Source organism: Caretta caretta, chromosome 8, assembly GCF_965140235.1.
Source record: "Caretta caretta isolate rCarCar2 chromosome 8, rCarCar1.hap1, whole genome shotgun sequence".
Classification (NCBI taxonomy): Eukaryota; Metazoa; Chordata; order Testudines; family Cheloniidae; genus Caretta; species Caretta caretta.
The window spans coordinates 93,578,967-93,600,832 of NC_134213.1; the positions used below are offsets into that span (position 1 = coordinate 93,578,967).

The 21,866-nt window shown below is 43.4% G+C and overlaps 1 protein-coding gene across 4 annotated transcripts in view; it reads right to left on the reverse strand.

Moving 5' to 3' along the window:
* Positions 1 to 21,866, reverse strand: part of FGGY (FGGY carbohydrate kinase domain containing) — a 233,195-nt gene that overhangs the window by 25,463 nt on the left and 185,866 nt on the right. For 2 of the 4 annotated variants that reach the window (XM_075131803.1, XM_075131801.1), the window contains exons 15-16: positions 13,376 to 13,461; positions 1,127 to 1,188 (exon numbers count right to left, since the gene is read on the reverse strand). In XM_075131803.1, the coding sequence (XP_074987904.1) occupies positions 1,127 to 1,188; positions 13,376 to 13,461 (148 nt within the window). The remainder of the gene's footprint in view (positions 1 to 1,126; positions 1,189 to 13,375; positions 13,462 to 21,866) is intronic. The other 2 variants (XM_075131802.1, XM_048859626.2) reach the window with 1 other exon arrangement.

Sequence of the window (21,866 nt, forward strand, 5' to 3'; positions counted from 1 at the left end):
AGCCACCCTCTCCTATGCAGAATTCTCTGCTGGTGTAAAAGAAGGCAAGTCCATTGACTTTAATGGCATATTGCCCATTTACACCCACCAACAGAGAGAACTTAACCCCAAGGGCCTAATCCTTTTCAAATATGACTAATGCCTCCCCTACATTTAGTCAAATCCTCCCTGCTCTTTGTGCTGTCTCATGCTAAGAGATACTGGTAACTCCTTGTTCCCCAGCTGCCAATGAAGGTGAGAGAAAGCAAGATTTTCACCCTACAAGCCTGGAGAAAATGAAAGCAGTGGCTGCATCACATACAATAATTTATAATTTCCCTCTAACTGAAAAATGTTTTGCTCTCTCTGACTGTTCTTAAAATCTTGATTTGTGCTGCATTTTACCACAAACCTTTTCCGTTTCCCCTCAGCAACAGAGGGACATACACTTATTTCACTTGCTAAGCTGTATGAAAAATCAAACTTTGGATAGTACATGGACCCGAGTAGCTCCAAAGTGGGACAGTCTATTAATTTATTTGTAGATGTTCTAATAGGCCAGCAGGTGGTGCTCACACACTGCTACTGCACATTCATCGCCTGCTCTACAGAATCTGCTGTCCAGGTTAAGGCTACTGCTACCACGGTTCAGATTTAACCAGAACACAGTTTTAAGGGTTAGGCATTTTTACTCAATGGAATAGGTCAGAGCCTTCATGCTATGGTGAGGGATGCCTTAGAAATACATAGCTGGAATGGAGCTATTCCAGTATAACATATACAGCACCATAATGCAGGTCCTTAACTAATTCAGCATCTCCAAAATGTGAGTGTCCTTGTCTTTCACCTCAAGACGGTTGTAGTATATGGAGATTATAATGCTAGTTTGTTAATCATGGGTAAAATTTTCAAGGAGCCTACATCAGTTCTGAAAATGGGGCCTAGACTCCTGAATCATTTAGGCACTTTTGAAAATTTTACCCCACGCCTTTTTACGCTTCGTTTGTGACATTTCCCTGCTAACATACAATGTAAATAGGGACACAGATGTTACTGCACTCAAACAGGGCTAGAAGCAGACAGGCATTTACTTTGGTTGAAGTGATTGCTTCACTCTCATAAATGGAAACTTAAAAATCAAGATTACCTTTTATCCCTGTGGTTTGGTAGCACGATTTTCCCGATTTTTCCCATTCTCTCCATGGCCTCCTGTTAAAAGATAAACACAAGCTGGAAATGCCTCCTTTAATTTAAAATACTTTTTGACAAGAACAAAGTTTTTCAAAAAACCTATCAGAACATTATTAATGTATTTTGTTTCAGGTTAACAGAACAGGTGTCTTAAAGTATGTTCAATCCCATTATAAAGCAGTCATGCGAACAAAGTACAGTACTATAGACTCTTCAATGAGGCAAAAATCGGTTCTTTTTTCTTACTAAGAGTCTGGGGAAGAGCGGACTATCTTCTATTATTTATGGTAACTGGAGGAAATGATACACACATCCCTGGGGAGCTGATTTCTCTAATAAAGTGGTATTTTAGAAGAAATCTCTTAATCCCTTTTCCGAAGTATCAATTCCCTGAAGCGAGGCAGGCCAAAGTGTGCTCCAGAAGCCAAATGTAACTCGTGAAGTTCTGCAATGTAGCTCGCGGCTGCCCTCATCTTCTCATACTGAGCGGCAGCAGGCAGAGCTCCATCCTGATCTGGGTGAGGTCAAAGCAAAGCCAGGTTTGGAGACTCCTGAGTTCCTGAAAAGGGATCCTTGTGCGCAGTCATACTGCAGTCAATAGGACTCCCTGCAGGTGTCAGGGTATGCATGGAAGGATCGCTTTGCAGGATTGAGGACTAATTTTGCGGGACTCACACAAGTAGTCCCATTGGAGTTGGATGGATTCATCACCTCATGACTGAGGGAAACAAAAATGGCAGGGGCTGTACTATTTCATAGCACAACATTAGAGCTACAGCCTACAAACAGTTCAATGTCAAAGAGCCAAAGAATCATATAGATCTAATCAGAAATCTGCAGGCTTTTTAATTTCCCTAGCAGGAGCCTAAATCTGCCCTCTTATTAGTGCCAGGAGTACAGTGCTCAGAGGGCCAGGTGGCCTACTGGTTAGTGCACCCAGTTTCCAGTCTCTTGTTTCCCTGGCAGAAGGGGGGCAGAGATGTCTGGCCCCTACCCCTAGGCCAAAGGCATCACAGTCTTTGTCCACTTTGGGACCTTGCTCTCAACCAGGTGTGGAAGGGGGACCTGGGCTGGGCCCTCCCTCTCCACCTGGTCCTGGCTCAGGGCCCTTTTGGGGAGCTGTACCAGCAGAGTATGTTTAGATCAAAACTATTTAGGCTCATCTCTGAGCCTACATGTGCACACACACAAAGCAAGGTCAGCTTAGGTAGATATTAAACTAACTGAATCCATAGAGAACACCTCAGAGGTGCCATTTCTGAGGAGATAATGCATTCTCTTCACATAGACACATGAGGGCTCAGAAACCACCGCACACCAGCCAGGCTATGATCCTATAGGGAAGGTTTGATGTCCTTATTTGGTTAAAAAAAAAATTAACTCCAGATTTTATGTAAAAAAGGGCTACTTTCTCCCCTTATTTTCTGTTCTATAATAGGGGATATTAACTCAACCATTGCTTGGGATTACATAGCCTATATCTTACAAACTCTTTCATCAGTTTATTACAGAGGTTGTATGGAATTTATAGTCTGTATTTGACATGAATAAACAGTAAGAAGACACTAAATAAAGAACCTTCTCTCTCTTATAATTTAGAATACTTTCCCTCTTAAATTAGGCCCCTCTGCTGCACAGTACAAATACACCACCATGGAAAAATGTAAGAGATTATAAATTTTGTATCAACCTTGTTTGTATTACTATACAGTTTTGCATGTCTATCTGATTTGCATCCACAGTTCAACTGCAGGTGAATACTGAACCTGGAAAAGGAGGCTGCACTTTTGAAAACTCAGCCCCCAAAAGAAAAGCACAAGCAATTAACTCAGTGGAGTGACTAGTCCAGAATTTGCCCCATGACTGCTCTTCCAGCTATACTATGACAAATGAACACTAGGGAAATGGAAGCACAAGAGAGAAGGAATGAGCTGTACCATTCATTATAGTTTTCTAGTCTTGTCTGTTTTCGGTCACAAATATTACACACACACATGTTCTCTGAGCTGCTATAGCCTTTGAACCCAGTCAGTATTTTAAAAAAATACGGGTTGCTCCTCTGGAAATGATCCAAGCTTTACCGATAAATATTTATGTAGACGGGTTTTAGTTTTAAGCTGTTATTCACCTAGTTATGGAGCTTTTCTGGTTTATTGGAGAGAACACCCACCCATCCACAGAAACCATAGTGAATTAACAGGGTTTTTTAAACTTTGTACTGAGCTGCATCACTGCCTGTCACCTTCCTTTACTGTGTGTTGTTTGCCTAGACCCTACATGAGCACCCTTTCGTGTGACCCTATTTTAAATGGGACTCAGCACTGGCGCCAGGATCATGCTTGCAGATCCCAACACAGGATAGAGCTTTAGACTGTAAGCACTTTGCAGCAGGCATGGGTTTTCCCACCTCTGTAAAGAGCCCACGCACACTTTGAGGCAACATGGGCTCATTCCAGCTCTCACTGAAGTCAGGGAGAGTCTTTCCATCGAGTTCACTATGAGCTGGATTGGGCCCTGTGTGAGAAAGTAACTCATACTAATGTGCAAATCTCAGACAGATTGGGATAAACACCCTAAAGTTACAATCCTTCTCCAAAGTTTGAGGTCTCCCTTTTTCCTCAGAGTTGAGTTTCCCTCTTCCCTTCCCATGACTTCCCCTATTTTTAAATATGCCAGTTTCAGCCTGAGGAGCGCTGGAAGCTTCTCCAAAGGGGCTGGAACAATTTGTATAGTGGGGGTGCTGAGAGCCATCGAATTAAACTGTAAACCCGGCATATAATGGAAACCACTTCAAGCCAGGGGATGCGGGAGCACCACCAGTTCCAGCACCTATGGGCATCTCTGCTGCTTTCTGAGCACAAGTAGCTTTAAATTGAGCGTGTGGCTGTATGATCCCTTTGGGCTTGGGTGGGGAGGGTACCGATTATAATGGGAGTCAGAGAGCAGGATGGAGTCCTTATTGAAGAAACCTGAAAACAGGCTCTGGCTGCAGTTTAGTTTTCTGAACTGATTCACCCACCCTGACAATACATTTCTTATGTTTTGAAAAACACAAAGGAAGCTGGCACCCAAGCTATCTTTTGAGTCTATCGGGCAAATACTTTTGTATTTTTAAATACATCAGAGTCACATTAATCAATATTTAGGTCTGTTAGAGATTTATATATAGTGTGAACTGATCACGGTCATCGTGACAACATAGCAAAGAGAGTTAAAAATGGGTCAGCAATTTTCAAATAACAATTCACCCATTTTAGGGTGCTCAAAATATCCCAAGTGATTACTTACTATAATTTCTTTTTCTCTCTCTCTTTTTGTATTTCAATGATTTTTTTGTTTAAAGTCAGCTTGGCCATTGTTAATTTGACCAAAAACTTTACTCCCAGAAGAGATGCAATTCAGCAATTTTGGAAAAAAAGAAAAAAAACCACTGAAAATATGAATTTATAATGAAAACAGAAACAAAGGAAGATTAGAATTGCCCTACTGAATTAATTAAATGGTCAATCTAGTCCAGTATCCTGTCTCCAACACAGCCTTAAATATAGTAAATTCATAGTACTGCTGTTCAGAAATAGTTTATTTGAGGTTTACATCCAAATCCATAATGCCAGTCACCAAGAATTGTGCGTTCTTAATTTGAATGATGATATAACTTCTTTGTTTGCCAGTCTAGACTGTACAATGAATACAGTGATTTAAACACAATGAATTCTCTCTTAAAACAAAATATTTTGTAAAATTGCTTTTTAATCATTTCTTTCTTTCCATAAAAGCTACACTATAAATAAACCATGAAAGTTCACATTTGATCATTATTTCTAAAGGCTGGGCAAGAGGCAAGTGAAGGGTTTTTGCAGAAAAAAATAGAGGCACTGTGGTGCATAAATAAAAGAATGCATTCATGATTACTAACCTTTTGTTATAGTGTCAAAGCTGAGACAGATACAAGCCAGTAAACACCCTGCTTACCAATGAGAAATGTAGCAGAATGGGAATACCCACTTCTGTATGTGGATAGGAGATAAACAGGGCTAGTGAACACAATTTTCTAAACTCCAGTAATGTTTCACAGGAGGACACGGAACTACAGTTCTCACAGAGAACTGTTATTCCGAAAACAGGTAGATTTAGGCACTGACTAGACAGCTGCCACCTAGGGCCCAACATTTCAGAGGGGGCACCCATGACCCTGGGAGAAGTTCCACTTCAAGAAGAAGTCATCTAGCTCAAAGATCCCAAACTCTGGGAGCTCATCCTCAGAGTACAGGATGCACAAGGAGGCTGCTGGGTAGGAAGACAAATTTCCCTGTCCTGATGAGGGGAAGGGGAAAACAAGTTCCCCTCGGGGGAGGGATAGCTCAGTGGTTTGAGCATTGGCCTGCTAAACACAGGGTTGTGAGTTCAATCCTTGAGGGGGCCATTCAGGGATCTGGGGCAAAAATTGGGGATTGGTCCTGCTTTGAGCAGGGGGTTGGACTAGATGGTCTCGTGAGGTCCCTTCCAACCCTGATATTCTATGATCTACAGTGTTGTGTTGAATAATACCAGTAATGCCCATTTGTATTCAGAGGTCTAAAAGTGTATCTAGCAATACTATTTCTAGAGCAAACTCATTCTGTAGTGACTAATGATTGAGCTGAATTTCTTCTCTAAGCATGGTCCATCAGCAGAGTTATACATTTAGGACTACATACTGCCCTCAATACACAGCAGATCACCCCATAATTTCAATGTGAGGTTTGCCGGGTGCATGAAACCAGTCTTCTTCCAAATTATCCATCACTGAAGTATCTAAATGATAAGCCATTTGTAGAAGTGATTTACACAAACAAGGGCATATATTATTCAAACTGCTTATTTTGAACCTGGCCAAGGACTTGAAAACCTACAGGTGGAGCAGAATTGTCCATTGGTCCCATAACACCAATTTCCAGAGAAAACACTATTTTAATATAATAGATAAAACATGAAGCAAATTCCAACCTCTGCCCATTTAAAAATGGAAGGAAAGCGAAAAAAAATATCTTTTCAAATCTAAGATGTAATAGGATGTAACTCAGCAAGGCTCTATACACGTTGGGTAACATTTTGAAAAACACCTAAGTGAGTGAGGAGCCTAAGTCTAAATTTTCAAAGCTGACTTAGGTTACATCTAGACTGCGATAAAAGACCTACTGGTTTGGACCAGCTGACTCAGGTCAGCCACGGGACTTTTGCTGGAGTGTAGACATACCCTTAGGCACTATGGGCTAGATCCACAGAGGGATTTAACTGCCACTTTAAATGCCTAAGTCCAAAATTTAAAATGCTTGCTCAGCTGCTGCCTCAACTGGTAGGCACCTAAATTCCCATGGCGTCTAACTTTTCACTAGTAAAGTCCCCTACGTTTCTGCTACTGGGCATGCACAAGGATACCTAAGTCCTGATGCTGCCAAACTTCTCAAAGTCTAAGCACCAGCAGGATCCATAAAGGTGGATTTCCCCTGCCTCTCTTGCCTGCTGGACCAGAACTGTTAGGTGTTCTCAGGGTTGACCTAAGAGTATACCTATCAGATCAGACTCCACATAAAGCAAGAGTGGTGGGTCGGCCCCCTTAAACCCTACAGTCCAGTGTTTAGAGCACTCAGCCAGGATGTGGGGATACATCAGAGCAGGGACTGGAACATGGGTCTCCCAGGGGAGCGCCCTAATTGTTGAGCCGGAGAGTCATAAGAACACAGCCACAATGGGTCTCCAACAGTGGCCTGTACCAGAGCTTCAGGGAGAGTGTACAGAACAGAGCAGTTTGAGGTACCCACCCCTGTCTTCTGGCAATTGGAGGTTTAGGGTCACCTCGAGAATGGGGTTGCATCTGTGACTATGTTGGCATCCGTGACTATGTTGGCTAACAGCCATTGGTGGACCTATCCTCCATGAACTTATCTAGCTCTTTTTTTAACTCAGTTATAATTTTGGCCTTCACAGCATGCCACAGCAATGAGTTCCACAGGTTGCCTGTGCATTGTGTGAATAAATACTTCCTGTTGTTTGTAATAAACCTGCACCATAGTCTCTGCACACACTCCCTGAAGAAACATTTATTGAGGGGAAAGAGTAATTTTGTAATGCTGATGGTTAGGAACTACTTTAAAATTGTCCTTGTAAGAATTCTAAGCAACCTGCTTTTGTTTAGGGATCAGTTTGTTTGACAGATTAGTGATCCGGACTGTGTATTATCTGTGCTTATAGGACTCAAATAAACTTATTTATGTAACACTTCCTTATCCGAGCATTGCTTCCTGGTGGCATATGACTACATAAAGAAAGTATGTGATGGACTGTCCACTATATCAGTGCTAGTCTCCTTTTTTCTCAAAGTTGTTTGGGTTATAGGGGCAGATCTTGCAGAGTATATAAAGCCTAAAGTCCAGAACTCAATTCCCTGTGGCATTTGGATTGTACCAAGCCAAGTTTCAAATCATGTTGTGTATAAATATTAGAGCTACACCAAAATTTCAAACTTAAGACCAAAGTGTGAAATTTGGCTTTTTATTGGTTTAGTGGAAAGCTGGAAAGTTTCACACAGTCCCCTTGTTCTGTTGTGTGTTTGTAACCCTAAGACCTCAGGAATCTTTGGTTGTGAACGTGTGTGCTTGCAAGTAAGAGTCAGAGGAGGCAATGGGTAGGTAGAGGAATAGATCTAAAGGATGGGTAGTTAAGTGGTTAAGGAACTAGCCTTCAGAGACTTTTCATGTCTCTGCTCTGCCACAGATTTCCTGTGTGAACTTGGGCAAGTCACTTAGCCTCTTTGTGCCTTCGTTCCCCAACCCCCAATGTGGACAACAGCACTTCCTTACTTCAGAGGGATATTGGGAGGAGAAATGCATTGAAAACTGTGAGACAAGGTGGGTGAGGTAATATCTCTTATTGGACCAGCTTCTGTTGGTGAGAAAGACAAGCTTTCGAGCTGCACACAGCTCTTCTTCAGGTCTGGGAAAGGTATTCAGGGTGTCATAGCTAAGTATGAGGTCGAACGGATACTTTGGTACAAGTAGTTAGCATATATTCTAAGGGACCATTCAAAGTGAAGTCCGGGACCGACACAGCTACAACAACGCTGCATACATCAATTAAAGATTGTGACGCACTGTGGTGACGGGGGCCATATAATAGGTCAGATAGAGGAGTAAAAGATTTTCTCAGCTGTTAGGAAAGAAGGAAACATGAGCCAAAAAGTATTATACCATTAAAAAAACCAACCAAGTTTGCTTGGGAAGGGTGATATTAGGAGTTAAGTGGGGCCTGGTTCATAGACCTCATATGGGCCTTCCATACCAAGGAAGGATGGTTTTGTGCTTAAGACACTGGACTGGGATACATGAGAACTGCCATGGACTCCTTGTGTGACCTTCGGTATGTAATTTAATCTTTCTGTGCCTTAGTTGCCCATCTGTAAAATAGACAGCCGGGGCACAGAACCTTTTCTTTCCCCCAACCCTCGTTTGTCTTGTCTAGGGCAGTGGCTCTCAACCTTTCCAGACGACTGTACCCCTTTCAGGAGTCTGATTTGTCTTGCGTACCCCCAAGTTTTACCTCACTTAAAAACTACTTGCTTACAAATCAGACATCAAAGTACAAAAGTGTTACAACACGCTCTTACTGAAAAATTGCTGACTTTCTCATTTTTACCTTATAATTATAAAATAAATCAACTGGAATATAAACAGTGTACTTACATTTCCTTGTGTCGTATACAGAGCAGTATAAGCAAGCCATTATCTGTATAAAATTTTAGTTTGTACTGATTTCACTGGTGCTTTTTATGTAGCCTGTTGTAAAACTAGCCAAATATCTAGATCAGTTGATGTACCCCTTGGAAGCCTTCTGCATACCCCCAGGGGTATGTGTACCCCTGATTGAGAATCACTAGTCTAGTGTATGTCTACACTGCAATTAAAAACCTGCGGTTGGCCCTTGCCAGCTGACTCGGGCTAAGGGGCTTTAGTTGTGGTGCAGATATTTGGGCTTGGGCTGGAGCCCAAGCTCTAGTAACCTGCAGGGTGGGAGGGTCCCAGAGCTCAGGCTGCAACCCAAGATGGAATGTCTACACTGCAACTAAATGGCCCCATATCCATAGATGCCAACTCCATGGGTGCTCCAGGGCACCCATCGGTAGCCCCCTTATCAGCTTCCTCCCACCCCCTGGTAGCTCCCGCCCACCAGCAGGCCCGCGGATCAGCATCTCCCGCCTGCCGCAATCAGCTGTTTTGTGGCGTGCAGGAGGCTGGGAGGGAGGAGTGAGGACATGGCACACTAGGGGGAGAGGGGCAGAACTGGGTAGGAAGAGGTGGAGTGGGGGTGGAGCAGGGGCGGGAAGAGGTGGGGGTTGGGGCCTGGGGCAGAGCTGGGGGTTCAGCACCCCTCAGCATATTGGAAAGTTGGCGCCTGGGTCCATATCCTGAGCAACCACAAGCCCGAGTCAGCTGGCATGGGCCAGCCGTGGATTTTTAATTGCGGTGTAGACATACACTTAGCCTGTAAACTCTTCAGGGCAGGGACTGTCTCTCCCTATGTGTTTGTACCAGGCCTGGCCCAATGAGGCCTCGATCTTAGCTGGAGCCTCAAAGCATTACAATAATACAAATAAATATTACACTATACGTGGGTGAATTTCACCCTAAACAAGAAGGGGCAAGAACAGATGTACAAATGGTACCGGGTAGCAGCAAAGGCAAATGCAGAAATGGCCATCATACTAATCAACTCCTCTTCCTAAGCACTTCGCTACCCCCTGACTCAATGACTAGCACCAATGCGACCTACCCACCGTTGCGCAGCCTCCCAAGGAACCTGCTCTTTCCCCAGACGGGGCGAGTAGATGGACAAAGCCAGAAGAGGAGCAGCCATGGCAGTGCAGCTGTCTGATTTCGTGCAGGCTCTGATGTTAATCACTTATTCAGGAGGTCAAATTTAGAATGGGATTGAGGGTCGACACTCATTGTCACATCATCTATCAGCTGGGAAATACGTTAGGGTCTAAGTACTGGCCACACTGTTACTAATTTTAGGTTGTTTTCTCGTTGATTTGACCCCGTGCATTTCTGTGACCCCCTAAGTTGCCTGTGACTAAGAAATCATTAAGCAGCTGGCTTTGTGGGAGCTTTATAGCTGGCATCTCACCATGCCCACAGCAGGTCAGATGCCAGTTTGACCGTTTAGGGGTGGTTTCAGTTTACACAGGCAGTGGGAGCAGCCCAACAGTCAAGCTCTTGTTTCAGTTTCAAGGATTGTTGGCATTGGGTGCAGTGACTCAGTTGTCTGTGAGCAGTGCATCAGCAGTCCTTACCCCTACGCTAGGGTTCAGCAGTCCTTGCCCTGGCATGAGTGTGTATAGCTATCCATATACACATGCGTATGGAGTAATTGTGTCACCCACCGCTGAAATGTAGCTGCTTCTGGGGTGGAACAAAGCAGCTATGTAACAGCACACAGCAGCACTACCGGAATATTTTAGGGGAGAAAGTGAAGAATACTGTATTTAACTGAAACTGCAGAGGAATATATGCGAATGTGTCCCAGACTTGAATGTCTTGTGTTGTTTGGCAATATGGTTGAATGGCAAGGACACCAGCCTCGAAGTCAAGCAACCAAGTGCTAGTCCAGGCTCTGCCACTAACCAGTTGTGTGACCTTGGTCAATTCACTTAATCTCTGGGCTTCTCTCACCCCAAAAATGTAGGCCCTGTGGAGCAGGTGTGTCGGATTGGGACCTCTGGATTCTAGACTAACATTTTGTATATATAGGAGGAACGAAGCTAAGGAGAGAGCAGCAGGCATCTTCTGGGGAAGACAGAATATGGGGTGGGAGAAAGAGATTAAGAAATTGGCACCACCTCACGTGGCTGTGGATTTGATACAGTATTTTGCCACTGCAGGGAAGGTGCAGGATGCAGGTTTATTCAATTGATTTCTTGTCATGTTCATGCTGCGCATACAGCTTTCCTCACCTTTAGTTCAAACTTTTATTTGCCACCTGGCAACTGTAGTTTTTAATTTTATTTTTGCATCTGTATGTGCTTTATGAGCAGGACAGGGTTTGGTCAATTCATTCCATATGTTCGTTTACTCTTATAACATTTTTTGGCTCTAGCCAATCTATAGACATGCCTCCCTTAACCCAATCCCCACACAGTGTCTTCCAACCACGGTCCTGGGGTATCCAGCTGGGATTTAGTCACGAGAACAATTTCTGAAGCCACTTTGCTTCACCATTATTGCATTAAGAAAACTGTCACATTCTCAATAGTTCCTAGTTCTCTGTGTAAATGCAACCAATTATTCATTCACATCTTTCCAACACCAGCTCAGTGGACTTGACTTTACCTCCTCCCATTTCAAGTACATTCTTCACTATACTCCAGCGGCTACATGGAGGTTAATGTGTGAAATCCCAGTTGTAAGTTTTGATTTGTGATTTTTTCTTTTCTAGTTACAGTTGCTTGAGAAATGCCAGAAAGCACGTGAGAGTATCCAAGGAACAAGATCACCATCTATACAGACTGGGTTGTATTAAGGGAATTAAGCTGGATAGTTGCTCATATAAAAACTAGAGGCTTTTAAAATGTCTTCTGTTATTATAAATAAGGATAAGAGTGAGAGGTCAAAACTGAGAGAGTAGGCCTGCATGAAAGTATCAACAGATCTCTGTGTGGCAATCCTGCCGACATCTTTGTAAATGAAAAAAGTCAAAGCTCACTTAATATCAACTTTAGCTAGCGTAGCGTCATCAGGTGAAGTATGCTGCTTTTTGAGGGTGCTAGAAGTAGAACCCCGAAGAGTTATAGTCTGGAAAATCAGTTAGTTTGGAACTTAGACCTGGGATGCAGGACTATCTTATCCTTGTGAAGCGCAGCAGAAGGAAGTCAACCATCCAGGTCTGTAGCTCACTCAATTTTCTTGCTGATGTTATAATCACGATAAAGACAGTTCTTTGGGGATAGAAGGAGTACTCCCCCACTTCTGTAAACACTGAATTCTGGTTCCCAGATGGAGCCTATTCTCAAAATGCGGAACATACATAAGTAAGATATTTTAGAAACCTTTTGACTGCTGAATGACTGATGAAGCTTCACCTGGCAGATGGAAGGGTGATACTGCTGCCAAATGCACTCTGATGGAGGCAACAGAGAATCCTGTCCTTTTAAAGGTAAGTACAGAGACCAGAACATTGTGATTCATGTTGACCAAGGTGACAAATAAGTAGCCAGAGAGCACACTGACCTCTTCCACACAGAGTAACACTGCCTCGTTGACACCATGCAAAACTGCTACAGCACGTCCTTTGGAGAAAGGCTGCTCTATGCCTCGTGACCAAATAAGCCAGTGAATGGAGCCCTTGTGCCTGTTCACAAACTAGGGTCAAATAGATTTTGATTTTTGACAAGTTTATTCACTATTTGTAATTATCCAAATATCTAATACAACTATATTCAGCATACGCCTGTTTCACAGACTATCTTGCTGTGACTGTTAGTGTTATTAGTTAGATTGCATTGGGCCCAAAATGTGCTAGGTTCTTTCCAAACACAGAAAAAAAAAGAGCATACCATCTAACCTTACATTTAAGCTCATGGGTAGCCCCACTGACATAAGCACAAACTTAAATGGTTTGCTAACTTGGGGACTCATCCCGCAAGTGCAAGGGAGAGACTGTCTTCTCCAGCCCATCTCATTTGAGTGTCCTTACACCCCTCCCTGCTGGCATGCCACTCCCTCCCTTGACATAAATAGGTAGCTCACTCAGTAATTAAACCAATAACTGAAGGCGAGATTGGGACTTAATGATCCGCCTGCAGTAGGGGGCAGAATACTGATGTGCTGCCTCTGAAGCAGTCTGGGAGGGAGACTGTGCCTTGCAGTTGCAATCTCCCTTCTGGTCTCCCTGCTGCTACAGGGAAGGAGTAGACACTACACTAGGTCTGTACCGGGCACCGTGTGTGCTGTGATGCACTAGCACAACTGTGTTGCTGGAGGGTTAGGTTGAAGCAAAGGCTGGGTGTGTGCACCACCCACTTGCCCAGGAAGGGACCATAGTGGCTTCGTGGAGCCTGTTCTCCCTCCTGGTTTGTTATGTAAAGTGGGCAGATGGAGCAGAGGTGTCGGGGGCATCCCCTTACATCCCTGCACCAGCTACGTCACAATTTGTTAGTTTCTTGTAGACTTACTGGAAGATCTGGGTCTTCAGGAGGGAGGACATTGTCATGACCAAGTGGACCACCGCAGGAAGGAGATTCCACTGCAGTGGGGGAGTCTGGGAAAAAAGCACATAATGCTTAAGGGAGATGCAGCCACAAAGCACCTCAAAGCTGGTGGTGCAAAGGGGAGCAAGTATGACACAGTCAGAGAGTTATGTAGAGCCTCTTCTGACCTCCTTCTCAGGCTTTTCTACTAAGGAAGCAGGTGCTCCTCAGTGGGATACACCCTTATTCCTACTGTTAATTCTCTTGCCACCTCCTTCCTCTCACTGACAAGGGCTCCTCGGAATCTGGAAGGCTGCAGGTTTGTGATGTGCCTTTGGGCTGTGACAAGGCTGTTGTCTTTCTGTTTCTGCATGTCACTGATCTGCTTCCCTTTCATCTTTGCTCACCCTGATTGTCTATTGGACAAGTTCCCCCTTGCTCACAGGGCAGCCCGCCATGCTGACCCGTTTATGTTATTTACATGGGGAAAGGCTCGGCTTGTATTCAGAAATGCAGCACGAGGAGCTTTGCAGGTGCTGCTGGGGTAAGGAGAATACATCATGCACATTCCAAAGATTGTCGAACTGAATCCAGCCATTCTGAAATGAGAATAAAATTTAAGGAAACTCCTTATGGTCTACTGCTCTTTCAAGATGTGAACGTGTCCAGTTCTGCTCCCCTGACTATTATAAATGCTGGCTTGTATCTCTTAGAGAGAGCCTGCCAAAGGGAAATATAGCTCTCTCTGTTATTAAAACCTCTGTGTAGCTTACAGTGTCTTTTTGTATTTCAATAGTCTTTCATGCTGCAGAAAAAGAATGTGGCAAGTCAACTTTTTGGATCATATTTGGAAGAAGCTAGCCATCCTTCTCAAAAAATGTCAAAACCTCCCAGGCCCTTTACCTTAGCTGTCAATCAGGCTTGACATTTTCTTATATATGAAACAAAACAGATGACTATTAATCTCCACCTGTCCTAGAGCCACAAAAGAGTCTTTGATTTTGGTAATATTACATAACCTGTCTTACTAGCAAACTTAAACGTGCCGCATGGTTTTGCCCGTCAGAATTTTAAAAGGTATGAGGTATCTCCTTCCTAACGAGACCTTTAAGGGTATGTCTATATTGCAATAAAACAGCTGACCGTAGTGTGGGCCTGGGTCAGCTGACTAAGACTCACGGGGCTCGGGTTGCAGAGCTATAAAACTGCAGTGTAGATATTTGGGCTCAGGCTGAAGTGTGGCTGTGGGAGCCTCCCCCTGCTTGTAGGGTCTCAGACCCAGGCTCCAGCCTGAGCCCAAATGTTTACACTGAAATTTTATAACCCCTCCAGCCTGAGCACCATGAGTCTGAGTCAGTCTAGCCGGGCCAGCCGTGGGTGTAGATATGCCCTGAGAGCGCATTAGTTTTAATTTGGTAAAGAGAGAAAGAGCAGATTTTGTAACGGACTGTGTCCAAAACAATACACAGTTCTGTCTGAAAACATACACGTCAGAATTAAAAGTGCAGTTAGCGTGTAAGTGAGTCATCAAGTGGTTGCAGGATTTGGCTGGCTTGCGGCTGAGATCTAATATAGCACCATCCTGGCTCAGGGGTTATCTTTAAAGTTTAAACCCTGCAGAAGGAAGATCAGTAGGCAGAACCCTTCAATTCGGGCTGGGTTTGTATTTTTTGAAGTTGTTCCCTTAACGCTGGGCAGAGGTGAACCATTTCCTATCTCTCCCCAACCCCCAGATCTGTCCATAGAGGTAATTTCCTTCACTGAAAACCCAGGCTACTCTCCTTTCCTCTTTTTATAGGGTCCTTTACTGTCCCAGCCACTTCCTATTTTGCTAAGGGCACATAATTAGCCTGGTCTCCATGCTGGCAGCTAGAGTATTACTTATGGGCTGAAGCCTATTCCATTCTTTCAATCTAGTAAAAAGAAAAGGAGTACTTGTGGCACCTTAGAGACTAACCAATTTATTTGAGCATAAACTTTCATGAGCTACAGCTCACTTCATCGGATGAATCTAGTAAGGCATTTTAACCCTGTTCTGTCAAATCACAAGTCAGGTATATAAAACTCTTCATAGAGCAGTTCTAGTGAACTAAGGATGGGAGTAGGTGACACCAACTCCTGAGTTCTAATCCTGCCTGTGCTAGTTACACCCTTTGTGGCCCTGGATAAATCATTTCAGCTGTCTGTGCCTCGGTTTCCCCTTGTGTAAAAGGGGAATTAAAACACTCACCTCACTTTGGTATTAAGGGGATTAATTCCTTGTAGGGAGATTTGATGCTCAGTGACAGTCAGCACAAATACAGCATCAGGCACAAAGCTAGAGCGACTGAAGAAAAAACAGATCCTGCCTTAAACTTCAACTGATTCTAAGAGGGGAATTACACTGCAGCTGAGTATGTTGTTCCTGGTCTGTGGATAAACAGTGTAATTCAGGCCCCAATCCTGCAAAGACTTGCACACGTACTTAACCATATATGTTAATGGACCATTGAAACCAAAAGAACTGCTCATGGGAGTAAAGATAAACGTATGTGTAGATGATAGCAGGATCATAGTTCTCCTCTGTATGGAATTCACCTTTAGAAATGATTGAAAATGAACATCATCATCTTGCTGAGATATAAGCAGAGATTGGTGTAAAAATCCATATTGCTTCCAGCAGTCCAAAGCGAGTGTTACTCAAAATGAGTCTAACAGGTGCCGAAGGAATGTCAATGCTTAGCACTTCAAGTACTAACATATTTACAGTTTTTAATCTCCTCCTTAATGCTTATTTGTCATTTCAGGATTAATACTTTTTTTATAAGACTAGTCAATTGAACAAATACTGCACTGGCTCTAAATCCCAGATTTGTTTCGATTTCCCATTAGCAGCTATTTTGTACTGTGGAAATTGTTTAATGCAGTGAATCTAAAAAAATAGCTAGTTTTAATTCAAAGATATTTCTGAGGCTCTGCCAAGATTGGAATGCGGGAGGGAAATTTACACAGCCCTCTTTGAGGAAAGCTTTCCTGCTTGATAATTTTTCCAAAATATGTTCCTCTTATTCTAACTTTGTTCTTTTTTCTTGGTCTTTGCGTTATTTTGAGTAGATTTATATAAAAATTTGGTTAGATTAATAATTATTGCAACTAAGCTGTTCAATCTTTTCCCTTGTATGTCAAAAACATGGTAGAACCGCCCCTTCTTCCCCCTCCAGACACACACACACCCTACAACTGGAACTACTAGGGGCATGTGAACGTGAAAATTGTCAGTCGTTTCATTTTACAGGAGTAGAAGGAATGCAGGCCCTTCTACAGTCTAGTAATTTAATTTAAACACAAATACAACCCAGACATGCAAGAGGAAGCATACAGTGAGAACAAGGCATTCTGGTCATCCAGCTGTACGTTTTATGGTTCTTTCATCTAGTTGCTGGGATGTCATAAAACAGCTTCAGATACGAACCCAAAAGGCTCAGTGCTTCTAGGTATAACTGCTGCAGCAGTGCTGGTTGTTCTGACTGTGCCAAATACTGGACCCATTGTAGTCAGTGGGAGGTTCTGGTCTGATTTTCAGAGGTCACTTCTCAATGATGTCCAATGGAATTCTGAGTGCTCAGCACTTTGGAAAAATGAGGCCTCTTATTTTAGTGCCTAAATGTGACTTTAGGTGCCTAATCTTAGGTACCCAAGTTTGAAAATCTTGGCTTAGGCATGGCCTTTGGAGTTCTGGGGAATGGCCAGTGCAGCCATCATCTGGACACTCTGCTTTAAAGCTAAGGTTTGATGTCTCTATACTCTCCCCTAATCAACAGGGACACTGCATATTGTGCAAATATTTCACTATTACACTGTAGTCCATTTCACTGTAAATACATTCTGAAGTGTTTAAAAATGTTGTAAATATAAACATTAAAATATGCACAAACATCTGAGCCATGCTTGCACTGTTGATGTATGTGAGCCATCTTTCAGAGCTGCTTATAATGGAATCAAAATCAGCATGCACAGTAGATTGTATACAGTTTTAAAATTTGCTTGTTTTCACATGTTGGAAAACTGAGACTGTTGATTTTCCAAATATGCATAACCAGACTGCCTGTGAGTTCAGCTTATTGCCCCTGACTTCACCAGACAAATGTAATAAATAATACTGTGCAATTACATAGCCCCTTTCATTTAATTGCCTTTAATTGTTAGATCTGTTTTACAAATGAGTTGGGTGAGGAATAGAGCAGTTGAATGACTACTCAAAGCCACGAAGAGAGTCAGTAGTAGAGCCGGGAACAGATCCCGAGAGCTCTAATGCCCCAAGTCCCCCAGGTAGCATATATCTTCTCAATGGCAAAATCCTGCCCTGTTTTTCTGGAGTAAATTCAGAATAACCTCATGGCTTGCAGTGGATTTATGCTGGATGTATAGAAGTGCCTTGCCTACACTTATGAGAGTGAGTAGCGTACAAGCACTACACATGTAGCTACACGCCACAGTGAAAGGCAAGCTGTGTTCACACTTGTCGCTGCAGTGTGTGGCTTCATGTGGCAGTGAAAGGCTCCAGTAGCGGAGAAAGCAGGGAGCTGCAGAAGCCTTTCCCGCTGCCTCCCTGTTGCCAGAGCTTTTCCCTGGTGCTAGGTCTGTAGAGAGCCAAATAGGGTATATACTTTAGGGGTTCAGGCAGGTAGGGCACTCTACTCTGCTTGCCTAAGGCGTGCTTGCCTGTCTACACTGATATTTATATGTCTGTACTCAGCATGCTGCCGTAAGTGTACACATACTTTACAACAATTGGGAGTAGAACCTGGTCCAGTATGTATGCACTATCTCCTATTACTATTCTGCTAGTCAGAGGAACACAGGCAAATATACCCCTATGTATCCTATTCCAGTGAAAGCTATCAATCCTTTGAACCACTACATTACAGGAGAGATTTTGGTTTTTTGTTCCTTAAAGCCGAAGTGCAAATCTGATCTCAGGGACATCCATGCAGCCTGACTGAGTAGAGGGCCCTTTCCATTCCGGGTGTTCATTTTTGTTCATATTTGATGAGAAGTTACAGTGAGAATGGAGACATTTATAAGCAAAATAAAACTTTGCTTTCTTACTGCTAAGGCCTCAGTAGAAATCAACTACACAGTTACAAAATATATGCAATTGTCTCTCCCATACCTGAAGTCCTACTGCATTGTACTTATGTAATCTCATTACAAAAATAAGTATATTCCTTAACAACTTTTTCTGCTTGTTGAAACTATAATCAAAACGATGGCAAATATCACAGGTTTAGAAGAAACTGAAAAAATACTGTTATGAATTTGGATAGGGAAAAACTAGGCAGAAATGTTCAAATGCAGCCACATAAAATGTGCAGGTGAAATATGCACCTTGGAATTAACCACAAGGGGAGGACTAGAGTCATGCTGCATAATTAAGGGGAGATTGCTTTTAGCAGTGAGCTCTAAGACACAATCACTCTCTAACAGCAGCATGGCTTAGTGGAGAGGACACCAGCTTAGGATTCATGAGTTTAGGGTTCTAGTCTCACTCCTAGCCTGCTGGGTGGCCTTGACAAATAACTGCACCACTCTGTACCTCAGTTTCCCCATCTGAAAAATGGGGATCATGAGGTTGACCTCCATTGTAAAGCACACCAAAATCTACCGAAGAAAAGTGCTACCTAATAATAATATTATTATTATTAATGGAGCTGAATGCTGGACCTTTTGCGCTGTATGCTTTCAAATGGGATACTTTTTCTGACCGTAGGCAGTCGCACTTTTGCTTCTCCAATTTTTATAGCCCGTGGCCACAAGTAGTTAATTGGATTTGCAAATTATGCCTTTGGGTTTCTCCATATAGATTTTCCACATGCATGTACCCAGTTAGACCTTTAGGTGCCTGGTGAAAATCTGACAACTTTGAGGTGGGTGGACAGTAAGGAAAGGAAAATATAAATAGGCAGAAATTGTCTTACCTGTCAACAGCCATACAGGTCTGGATTGTGTCAGCCCCTACCTACGGCACAGTGGAGTAAGGCCCTTCACTCTTACTCGGACCTGCTGCAATTACAACTCCAGCTCCATGGGGGATATAGAAGCTGCTAGCCTGATATTCCCCTCTGCAAGTAGGGTGGGTAGGGAGGGGATGGAGAGGACCAGGGAGTGGAAGGAGCCCTAGCCACACCCACAGTTACTGACCAAAGCAGCTGGCCGAGTGCTGCTGCCTGGAACAGGGTGAAGTAACTTCCTCCTCCCTTAGAGTAAGTGGGTAGGAATTGTGACTCCTTCTCTGCTCTGGAAAAATGCAGCTCTGTGCTGCCCCATATACAGAGCACTGCGTAAAGTTACAATTTAGCCCATGAGGAGCAGTTCTATCAACAAACGTGAAACTTCCCTCCTTCTCCTGCTTCCTCACTCCATTCGGTTTTATGTTCTCCTTTTTCAAGGTGGCTGATGCTGCCTCAGCTGCTCAGAGGAATAATGGGTGCATAAAGTAGAGGTCTCTCACAGACCGGTCTCTCTGCTACTCATGGAGCTACTTGATGGCACGGCTGCGACTGAGTCACACACAAACAGAATCCTTTCCATCATCATAAAAACAACAAATAAATAATAGCTACAGCCTGTAAACACAACTCTCAAATTAAAGGGAGGTTGTGAGTGGTACATTGTTTAATCCACTCAAATTAACATCAACCAAGATAAAGAGTATCAGATGTTCTTCTGGCCTTAGAAGTTCTGAGACATAAACTGTGCATGCAGGAGAAAGAAGTCAAATGACTCATGACAAAGTTTGTTTTAACATAAATTACTTTTCCTGGCTCCTTGCTTTAGCAGACTGGCCCTTTTTGGAGCTCTCACAGCCACCCCAGGCAGTTGGTCTTGCTAGCCAATGTCCTACATTTTGCTTACAAAATGTTGGCCTCTACAAGCTTGCATTCATTAGATTAAGGACAGCCAATTTATTTTAGCATTGTGATCAACGCAAACATAAATCGCTCCTCTTCTCTGTAATGAATCCAGCGTCCAGGCGCCCTGACAGTACCCAGGCAGCAGCACTGCGGTGTGGATGCTTCATAATAACAATGTCACATCTAAAAAGAAGTCTATATGAGCATTGACCAAAGTGCTACAGCCCAGGGACTAGACCTGGCCTGTTAACATGGGGCCTGTACAATGAAGGGGCCACAAACGGAACCTTCATCTCCCTCTCTGTTGAGCTAGAGTACCTGGGGAAGGACAAGAGATAGGGAGAGAACAGATACTGTTTTGGGTTATGGTTCGAGATCTTCCAGGACCCAGACAGCAAGAAACACCAATGATCCTGATTCAACCATGAAGACTCACGGATTCCAACAAAGTCCAAAGCCTGCTAAAGAACAGCAGCACTGCACCCACAGGACAAGGAGTAGAGGACCTGGTGAATCATTATAATTGTACGTCAGCCCCTTCCTTCCCATCATGCACACAGATCTCCATAGTTTTCTGACACCCTGTGATGCATGAATAGAGAGGAGTGGATACACAAGGGCGAATTGTGGAAAAAAGAGGCTGATACAGACAGGATGAAACGTAATGAATTCCCCCAAGCCTGTGTATTCTGTGAATTCCCCCAGAGAGTGTATTACAGGCCAAGAGGCCGTTCCTGTCAGACTCCATTGAGGCTGTCAAATTCTCCCCATTTGCTAACCAGGGTAGTAAACAGCTTCATCAAGCCTGAAAGCCTAAACCGGCACCAGAGCAGAGCCCCAAACACTGAGAGGAACTATCATCCTATTTTGCATATTCAGGATGCCTTCTTGAACAGCATGGATCTACTCTACCTGCACCCACCAACCAACAACCCACCTGCATTCCCCGAGTTCAGTACATTCACTCACCAAGAAGCTCTGTACATCCTAAAGGAGTTCTGACCCAAGACATGTGACTCCAAACCTTGCCCTATCTGGCTGGTGAAAGAGAGTCATAAGCAACTGGTGCCAGTCCTGAATGAAACAGCCAAAGCCTCATTCAGAGAGGGAATCTTCTTTTACTACTTCAACACATAGGGGTCTCACCAGCCATGAAGAAACTCATGCTAGATACATCAGGTTTAGCCAAACTACCACAAAGTATCAAACCTCTTAATCCTGAGCAAGCTCACACAATAGATAGCCAAAGGTCAACTACAAACTCATCTAACTGAAGTGAACATTCAAGACCTGGCACAATTTGGATTCAGGCCAGGACACAGAACTGAAACAGCTTTAATGGCACTGATCTGTGATTTCATCCTGTTAATGCAAGGAGGGTAGACATCCATTTACATTCTTCTGGACCTCTCTGCAGCATTCAACACTGTTGATCATAAGATACTGTTGTCTCACCTAAGAGAGATGGCAAGGCTCCATGGTAATGTGCTAGGATGTTTTGACTCTTTTCTGAATAGCTGCACCTAATAAGTAATGATGGGAAACTGCACCTGCATCACAAAATCTCTCACTTAGGGAGTCCC